Below are 9,935 nucleotides of genomic sequence, written 5' to 3' on the forward strand. Positions count from 1 at the left end.
AAAAAAAAAAAAAGGGGGGAGGGGGGAAGAGGAAAAACTTGTAAAACTTTTACGCCAAACAAAGTTATAAAAACTTTCCATGCGTTAAGATATCAAAAGGTTTATAACAATAATAAAGCGTGTGTGTGTTAAACCTGCTCCGAAATAGCGGCTGAGTTAAATATTAAGCATCATAAACGCCACGCAGGGTTCAAAATTAGAGTTGGGGTTTGGTTTTTTTCCTCTTTCGTGGGGGGAATGTGGGTGTCCCCCCTCCGAGCCCCCCCCCCCCGGGCTCCCTGGAGGCGGGGCGGCCGGGAAGCCGCGACCCTCTCTGATTCCGCTTTATTACAAAAGGGTTAAAGGTGATGGACTTGACTTTATTGAAGTTCAAAGACATCATATATTCACATTTTTCTTCCTGTGGGGCTCGCTCCCACCCCTGCACCCCCCGTCCCGCCTTGGAAAACCCTTCGCCATTGCAAGTTTTGCCTTTTCTGCGGTTTCAAATGGGAGACGGCCCCAAAATCCCGGCGCCGGGACCCTCCCCTCGCCCCGCCGCATGTGTCACCCTCCATCTAGGTGCAGGCATCTACATATGTCTCAACCCTGTTCTGCTTGTAAGCTCCCCCATTGTGGTACCCAGAGCATCTTCGGTGCCCCCCCTCGTCCTCCGCCAGCCCCTTCCCCCCCCCCCCCCCCCGAACATTAACAGCCCTTTTCCTACATGGCACTGATGCTTAATGCTGCTGTAAACTCCCACATGGTCTATAAACTTGGATTTTACAACTAGCATTCCATTTTAGCTCGCGAAAACTTTGAACTAGGCCTACAGTTTCATTGTGCTGCAGTTGAACTGGAGCCTTGGAAAAGGGGAGGGGGGGGGAGAAAAGAGAAGGAGGGGGAGAGAGAAGAGGGAAAAAAAAAAAAAAAAAATTCCCTGGGCAAGACTCCCTTATTTGTTTACTATTTACTGCGGAAGTCTTTTCCTTTAGCCAGACGGGGTAATTAAGAAAAATTAAGCTGTTTAGTGCTGCAGTCTTTATTACAATGTCTAGACTAGCCGCTTTTGTCCGGACAGCCGCTGCTGTTACGGAGCATTAACTGCCTCTTCTGACCTCCCGATATTCACCTTATTGCACCTCTCTTTAGTTTTCCTAACCTTGGGAAGGTTTGGCAAACACTCATTAAAGAAAGGTGCTTTTTTCTCCCCTTGTTTTTCCCGTGGAGGAGAAGCCCCCTCCTCGGGCTAATCCCGGCGTGCAGCTCCATCTGCCTGGAAGATGGCTCCAATCCTCTTGTCTATTTTTACTTTGTAGCCAGGAAAGAAAAAAAATTCCTTTCCATACACCTAATTTGTTGAATTTAAAGCTTAGGGTATGATTTTCAGCCGGGGACAAACGTCCTTTCAGCCCTCGGTCTTTGCAAAAATAAATATAAGAAAATAAAGAAGCGTTTTGCAGTCCACCGAGACCCTTTTTTTTTTTTCTTCCCTTTCCCACTCTTTTTAATGAGAAACACTCCTCTGAAACATCCTTTCCAGAGCCTGTCATGGTGTAAGCAGGACGGGTTGATCACGAAAGCTCCAAGTTGGTTTGCGTTGGATTGCGGGGAACAGGGGGGCTGCACACCAAGAGCAGTTTTGCGGGTTTATAATATATCTTTTTGTGTGTGTGTGTGTGTGTCCCGTTGTCAAATAAAATCAAAGGAGACCGTCAAAGGGGTTTTCAGTAAACAGGATTGTATTTAAAAGCAAGGATGAGAATTTTACTAGAACACGCTCAATGGATGGGAATATAATGTGCTGCTTCTTGGCTGCTGGAGGGGTCGATTCCCCTCCTTCTTTGTCCCTCACCCCACCCCTCCCTCATCCATACGCGCAATCCCATCAGAAAACAGGAGAGCATCCAGACTGGAAATCTCAAAAATACCCCCCATCCAAAAAAAAAGAACCAAAACCACCTTCCGAATTGTTGTATTTACACAAAATTCATGCACCACGTCACCATTGGCGGAATTTCTTTGTCCTCGAAAACGTTGCGTTGCTTTCGAACACTGCGAGGGGGGAAAAAAAAAGTCAATGTGCCAAGAGGAGGGGGGAGAAAAAAAATCTCTTTAATGCCCTGTGCCTGGGAGTTGAACTTGTTTTCCTTAAGAAGGAATTTAAGGACTTGACTTTGCATTTGTGCTTTGTCGCTATAAGGTATCCTTGACTTATGGAAATGCAGCTCATTTCGCCGTGTAATTAGAGTTTAATTCATTTGGTTGGGTTTTTTCTTTCTTTAAAAAAAAATATATATTGTTCTCATGAAAATGCAAAAAAAAAGACAACCGGAAAACAGCGAGAGGCATCTAGAGCCAAATCCAGAGGAGGATTACTGGGCCAAGAAAAATCCTATAAATTGCAGTTCGCTGGTGAATGCCCTTAGCTCCCCCACCAAAGGTGTACTCCAAGGTGGAGGTTTCTTAGGAATACCGGTCCCATGAATATGGATGATGATATTTCTGATCTGCAGGCAGGTATTGAAACTCCTCGAGAAGAAACCAACACCACAATGACCGCAAAGAGGCTTTTGAGAGGGGAAATTCTAATAAAATGGTCAAATAAAATCATAATGTAGAACAGCTTGCAATGTCTTTATTTGCCACAGAATTTCACAGAGTATCCTGGGGACTCACTTTACAGACACAAAGATATTTTTGTTGTTGTTATTGTTAATTATTATTGAGTTTTTTTCAAGATTTTTTTTTTCCTCTTTTGTTGTTCTTCCTCTGCCATTTCCAGAGGGGGGGGGAAAAATGCACTACAGAATTTATTTACAAATCATTTCAAAGACAGTTATTGCAAATGGATTTTCCCCTCTCCCGACTCCAAGTGCAGAAATGATGCTGCAGAGTATATATATATGGATATATACGCTCACACGCCCGTATATCTATGCATATATATATATTTTTAGCTAGAAAGGGCGGATGGAGGAGGTGGAAATAATGATCGCAAAGGAGCGGGGCGAGTGTGAATGTGCACACACACACACACAAGGACACACATGTCTGTGCGTGCATTCACACACACACACACACACACACTCACCCCAGATGAAGGGATTTGATCCTACAGGGAGACTTTGGCCGCTCTTGTGATAACACAGCTGCATACTGAAATCACCATGGTGGTAACATACAGCATTCGATTTATTCAACTGGACAGGGCGCCTAAATAATAATAACAATTAAAAAAATAATAATAAAAAAAAAAGGGAATCCCAACCTGTTCAGGAAAAAAAAAAAATAAAGAAAATAAAAGTTAAATAAAATGTTCATGGAATTCAAGTCCTTAAAGCGGGAAATGAAAGAAAAATCTCATTCCTTTTGTTACTCAGCACTGTCCCAGACATACAAATATAAGTAACGAAAAGGTTTAAACTTTGAGGTTGCTTTGTCGACTCAAAGGGCAGACCCCTGCTCGCCACTGTTCCTCCTCCACACACACTTCTCCAGCAGAGGGGATTTCAAAAGATGTTCACAACAAGGGATTTCCAGAGAAATACTGCAGGCGGTCTCTGCTTAATTTTTTTTCTTTCATTCTTCTGTTCTGAAACCAAATTTTAACCTGTCGGTCGGTGAGATTTAACATCCTAGACAACTGGAGCCTTTTTTCTTTGTTTATATAGACATTGAAGAAAAATTCTCTCTCTAGCTCTCTGATCTGGAATTTCGAATAGGGGCATCTCTTCTTCCTCGTTCTGGGAGCACCTTAAAGGAACCAGAAGGCAGGGTAAATATCCTAAAGAAACGCAAGACACAGACTCATCTTCGCAGCTGACCAGATAGAAAGGAGCAGCTTAATAACCCCAGTTCTTAATGCAGGGGGGGAAGAGACCTTCCAGGGGTTCGCCTGTTGTTAAGGGGGAGCAGAGGTGAGGTTACACAGGGTCTTAAGGACCGTGGTGTAACTCTTTCCCCTCTGCACGGGGCTTAACTCGGGCACATGCAGACATTTTCGGTGCAGATAGGTTGGTTTTTTGGCACTAAAAGCAGGCTGAGGTTGGGGGCAGCAGGCTGCTGGAGCAGGGTTTGGAGAGGCTGGCTAAAAACACAGCCCCACGCTCAGCTGCAAATCTGTTATCTGTATAGAAACAGCATGAGCAAGGTTGGAATTAGAGGAACTAGATATTATGTTCCGCATAAGTTTTTGATTAACTCCAGTCCTCGCCACACACGCAAAAAGGAATCAAAGAGACTTCAGCATCTGAGCTGCAAAAGGGGACTTGCATCACGAAAGCAAATAGGAAAACAAAACAACCCTCCCCTCTTCCTAAAAGAGCCCCTCGCTGAATGCTAACTTGCAAAGTTCCCTGGATTCAGCCTTCAAAAAAGCTCCTCTAAGGCTGCCTAGAAAATGTGAGTGCATGCAAAAATAAAACCCCCAGAAGTCCCAAGCAAACAAGGACGTAAGTAAAAGCCCTTCCTGACAAAAGCTGAGCGCTCCACCGGGCTTGGGGGGAGGAAAAATGCCACTTTAAACAGAAAAAGTCGACGAAAATGCGCAGCTTCGCCTGCGAATTCGGCCGATTTCCCCCTCAGCACCGCACCCCCACCAAGAGAAAAGGCTCAACAGACAGTTTTAATTAAGACAAAAATAAAAAGAAAAAAAAAAATAGAAGCCCCCAAACATTTTGCATGCATCCTAATGCCTAAAAGAAAGCACAGGCTGCTAAAGTAGTGTTCTGCCCAATTGCCTTTTACCCTCAGCAACCCGGGACCAAATCCTTTTAAAATGCTCATGTAAGTTCATGATCAAAGTTAATATTTGTCACGATGGTGTGCTTTTAAAATTTCACAGACTCTAAGATACTGTGTCTGCGCCTAACATCTCCATTTTTTTCAAAGAGCTTTTCCCATCGTAAAAATTCTTCTCGTTGGAAGAAAGAGCTTTGTAGGTTATAATAAAATCCTTTGAATGCTTATAAAACTCCACATAAAATTTGACCGACAAAACACACGGGCTAGTCCCTTAACCTTTCCATTTACTGCTCTACCTACTCGAATTGCTGCTTTTGCTTCCTTCCTTGGTGACAGAAGAGGACGAGGCTGAAGACCCTGGGTTTGTGTTTTCCTCCTCATCTTCCGGGTCTATACCTTGCTCTCCGCGGGATGACAGCGCGTGGGGTTGGGACTCTGCCTCCACTTTGCCCTCACCCTTCTGCAGGCAGGCATCAGTCGGATTTTCCGCCCCGCAATAGGCGTTTTCGAAGAAGCGGTCGAAACCTTGGGGCAAGACAGTGTTTTTGTTCATGCTGGTGTAGAATCCCGTCGATGCCGGGTGGTTGGAGCTGGGGTGGTGGTGGTGGCTGTACACGCTCTCGTTTTTCATTAGCATTTCGGTCATGGTGGAAGGCGGGATGCACTCTCTATGCATCAGATCTTCTGCGGAATAACACGAGGCGTAATTGCTTCGGTGGTGCCATTTACTTGAGGGGTCTAGACCATAGGAGACCTCTCGCACGGGCTGCACTTGCGAGAGGTTGGTGGAGTAAGGGTAGGAGATTTGGCGAGAGGGGGCCTGTGGCAAGAAAGATGACACAGTTGAAAATTCAGGGACGTAATAGGTACAGCTGGGGAGGTAGAGATTAGAAGCGCAACCTGCCCTTTCTCCAAACTCAGCGCTCCTCTCCTTACGCGACTGGGAGCAGAAGTTGCCCAGGTTGACCGAGTTAAACATCTTTCTCCTTTTCTTGCTCCTATAGCTAGATGTTTTGGATCCGATGTGCGGAGGGGAAAAAATTTGGGAAGGCGAGATGACGCGCTATCCGTCTTAGTCGCTCCGGAGGACACGTGATCCAAAGTAGATATTGTCATATATCAGTTTGGAGCACTTAGATGCGTAGGAGTGGTTCACTTAGGTAAGATCTCAGAGGTTCAAACGATTGGTTTGCAAACACCGCAGAAACATTATGAAAATCAATTGCAGATTTGTATTCATTTTCCTGAAGGCACACCCCTCGTAAGCATCCACAGCAGAACCAGCAAAAGGGGCGGCTTGTGAAGTTGCTGCTTTTTTTTCCTCTCTTGCCTTTTTTTTTCTTGCCTTTTTTTTTTTCCTTGCCTTTCCCCCCTTGCTTTTTTTTTTCCTCTGCTTTTTTTTTTTTTTTTCCCCCTTTTTTTCCTCCCCTCCCCCCCCCCCCCCGCTTTTCTTTTTTTTTTTCCCTCCTCTCCTTCCTATCTGGATTCTGCTCGCTGCTTTTCAGCAGGGTTTGGAGATGGGGTGGGGGCGATTTGGGCTGGGGAGGGAAGGCGGGGGGGGGGGGGGAGAGGGAGGGTCTTAGGGAGCTCGAACCGTGTTTTTCCACCCTTTTTTCAGTATTTTATTTAAGCTGATTATTATAATTTATTATTATGACTATTTCTATCCCTAGAAGCGTTCCTGGATAGGCGTTAGGTAGCTCAATAAAGTCGCTGGCGACGCAGAAAGTAAGTTTTCCAACATTTCTCCAACCCTTGCTGCAGGCGAGAAAGCTCAGCGCTTCCTACAGCCGGGCTGCTAAATTATAAGTAAATCTCTACTCTATCTATCTGGGAGTGAGGGGGTTGGTACTAATTAACAAGCTTCTAACATACGCTAATTATGTTGATCTCTATGCGCACATCAACTATACATCAACCAAGCTGGCATGCTTTATGGAGAAAATAGCATTTCAGCAGTGACTGTGCGAGGGATCGGGTAAAGTTTCCAACTTTAAAGTTAAAGCAGGCCTGGTTTAATGACTTTTGATATCGAATTAGCGATATATCAAGGAATAGAACAAATGAATTAAGTCAATGCCTAATAAATATTCGAAAACCTCCTTTAATGTTTGGTTAAATATTTATTGCATAAGAGTGGCATATTGAATATTTAATGCAATTGTTTATTGTCAATCAATGAATGGACTTTCAGCAACACTCTCATCATTTATTCTTCCAGCTGAATTAAAAAATATTCTTATTAAAGTCATTTGTCTTGTATCCCGTGCCCCGGGAGCCTCCGCTTTCTCCATCCTTTTGCTTTTTCATACAATAAAAGCCCGGGGATATGGAAGTGCTGCCAGATATTTTCCGAGTTTTGCGAAGAATTATTCATAAAAATCTCTTCTGCAAACCCACCGGAAAGATGCACCTGAAGGGCTCAGAACTTCCACGGCACCAGGCTCCGAGGGGGGATCCCACTGCCTTTAAATAGTCTTGAAGGGACAAAATTGCCTGCAACAATTGGGCACTTAGTCGGATTTTCACCTGAGTTAGAAATCATCTGCCTGAGGTAGAAAATATTCCTTCTTCCAGCTATAGATGAAAATATCGCAGCGCATCCCTCCCTTTTTTATCCTTTTCTTTATAGGATGCCACTTTGGCATCACCCCCGCCCTTATTATCCCTTGAACGATATTACATTCTCTTGAATTATCCCTTTTAAAAGACTAAGGGAAAGGAAGAATAAATAAAAATATTGAATTGCCCGCACATAAACGCGAATTCAACTCCATTGTGGGATCTCTTTGGCTGCTGGTTGAGCTCTTCTAACAAAACTAAGGCACCATGAGAGGGTGAGATGCTTTTAGAGAGAGGATCTTGTCAAACCGAGTTGTAGGGAGTTCGAACAGCATCAAAGAAAAAAAGAGACAATTCTCAACCTTTGAGCACTGAGCTTTTGGAGGAAAAAGAAAGAAAAAAAAGAAAGAAAAAGAAAAAGCCTCGGCGGCTGCCGTTTTTTCACCTTGCCCCCCGAAAGAAGAAGGCAGAAACTCACCCGAAAATAACCAATTCTCCAAGCAGGAGCATCAGAGGGTGTCAGCCCAGCTCGGGGATGTCCCCCCTTGGTGCTGAGCATCCCTGGGCAGCTCCTTTTTCACTTCGCTCGTCTCTATTTAATTGTATTTCATTTCCTAGCGCCCAACCTGCTGTTTGCGTTTTCAACAAGGGATTTGCTCCATTGCAGAGAAATGGGGAAGAAAACGAACCCCGAGCAACGGGGCGGAGGCTGCAGCCTCTGCTGAAAATGTAAATATTCTGCTGCAACGCAATAAATTAAGAAAAGGGGGAGAAAAAAAAAGTAGATTTTGATGGAATAAACAGCCTCGTCAGTCCGTATCTTGCAGCCGAGCAGAGGATTTCGAGATGTCTGGGCAAAGGAAAAAAATACAGCGAGTATTTGAGTAAGGGCTTCCCAAACTGTAGTGTTTATTCCGGGATTTCATGTATTTATTAGGAAATCTGAAAGGGAAACATGGCGGCTTGAGATGCTCAGGTTGTTTGCTCTTCCTCACTCCCTGCCTTCCTCATCCCACAACGCAACACCGCGCTCCTCATCATTTATTCTCATTAATTTCTGGATTTCCCTCTTCCTCACCCCCGCCTTCTCCAGCTTTGTATTTTCTGTTTAAAGAGCAGTTCTCATAAAACCCTTTTTATAAGGGACCGGGGCGTGTGAGTCTCCCTGGATGTGTGTGTGTGTGTGTGTGTGCAGACAGAGATATACACACATATAAATATGTCTGGAGTCCCAAAATGAGCTGTGTTTTCCTCTCTAATGCACCGTTTGGCTGATGAATATATATATATACACACACACATAGAGAGAGAGAGAGGGGCAGAAATTCTGGCTGCAGAGATGGATTTCTTCAGGTTTGTAATCTGCTCTATTTTATGACTTGGACGCCGTTTTGGGCAAAACTTTTAATTAAAGTGTCAGCGATCTTTTAACTTGGCTTTTTATGGTCCAATATTAATACTAACTACAAACTAATAACGTTAAGCTATTGTTTACGAGGGTAATTATATTTTCCCCCAATTCCCTCCTGTTTGCGACCTGCGCGGAGGATCTTCTCCCTCCAATTAAAAGGGAAAAGGCTCTAAAATATCATATTTTTGATACATTTATTCCAATCTAGATCCCGTAGGAAGGTTTGAGGTTTAAAACTTTGCTTCCAGAAGAGGAATTAGAACCTGTTGTTGAAAAAAAAAAACAACATCCGAGCAGCTTTAAAAAACCCAGAACAAAGCACCCTCACCCCCCCCCCAAAAAAAAAACACCTTAACACCACAGCAAACAACAAAACCCCGTGTGGCACAAACCTCACCGTCTCCCCTCTAGGTGCGTGAATAATTTATTGCTCTTCGTAGGTAAATACATCTAAACCCAGCCCGGGTGTCGTTTTGGTTTTTAAACCCAGTTTAAAGGAGAGGATTTGCCTGCTTCCTGCAAGGAAGCAGAGAAGAGGCAGCTGTGGAGTCACAGCACTTGAATTTGACCACCAAAGTGACCACCATAAAACGGAATGAGGGCTGGCAGCTCGCATTCCTTTTGGTTGCCCTTAAAAAAAAAAAGAAAAAAAAAGAAAAAAAGAAAAGGCAAATAACTTTAAGGCATAGCCTTAAAACATCCAGAACATTTCAATCCCTTCATTTAAAAAAACAAACAAACAAACAAACAAAAACCTGCTTCATTTCCTAGCTAATAGGAAAGGGAAAATTAAGGAAAAGCTATATTTGTGCTCTTTAAAGGGGAAAGAAACAGCTAAGGGAACTTGAGGAGACGAAAGGTCTGCTTTAGCTGGTTTTGATATGATGGGGGGTGTGTAAGATGAAAATGTCCCATCTAGGAGGATTTTCCCACTCTTTATTTAGTTAATTAATGCTCAGGCAGAGAGGAGAGAAAGGAGGCGGCAGCACGAGCTCGTCCCTCCTCGAGCCTCTTCTGTGTTTAAATACCCACCTCTCTGCCCAAAGTCTCCCAGCAGAAAAAGCAAAGTGCAAGGAAAAAAAGAAATTTCCACCCACCCTCAAGCCACCCCACCTCTCCGGAGTCCGCACTCATTTGCCTGATATAATGCAAACACTTAACACATTTAACAGCGTTTTCAGCAGGCAAATAGGCTCAAGGCTTGGAAGATGTGTTTTGCCTTACTAACATGAATTTT

At 44.0% G+C, this 9,935-nt stretch overlaps 1 protein-coding gene across 1 annotated transcript; it reads right to left on the minus strand.

Annotated features, from left to right (window-relative positions):
- Window positions 1-3,375: 3,375 nt before the first annotated feature.
- Window positions 3,376-5,734, minus strand: HOXC11 (homeobox C11). Its single transcript, XM_009565018.2, has 2 exons — window positions 5,026-5,734; window positions 3,376-3,735 (listed from the first exon to the last, which is right to left on the minus strand). Exons 1-2 carry the CDS (start codon window positions 5,702-5,704, stop codon window positions 3,503-3,505), a joined length of 912 nt encoding a protein of 303 aa, XP_009563313.1. The 5' UTR covers window positions 5,705-5,734; the 3' UTR covers window positions 3,376-3,502.
- Between the last annotated feature and the right edge of the window lie 4,201 nt (window positions 5,735-9,935).

This window comes from Cuculus canorus, chromosome 29 (assembly GCF_017976375.1).
Source record: "Cuculus canorus isolate bCucCan1 chromosome 29, bCucCan1.pri, whole genome shotgun sequence".
In the NCBI taxonomy this organism is placed as follows: domain Eukaryota; kingdom Metazoa; phylum Chordata; class Aves; order Cuculiformes; family Cuculidae; genus Cuculus; species Cuculus canorus.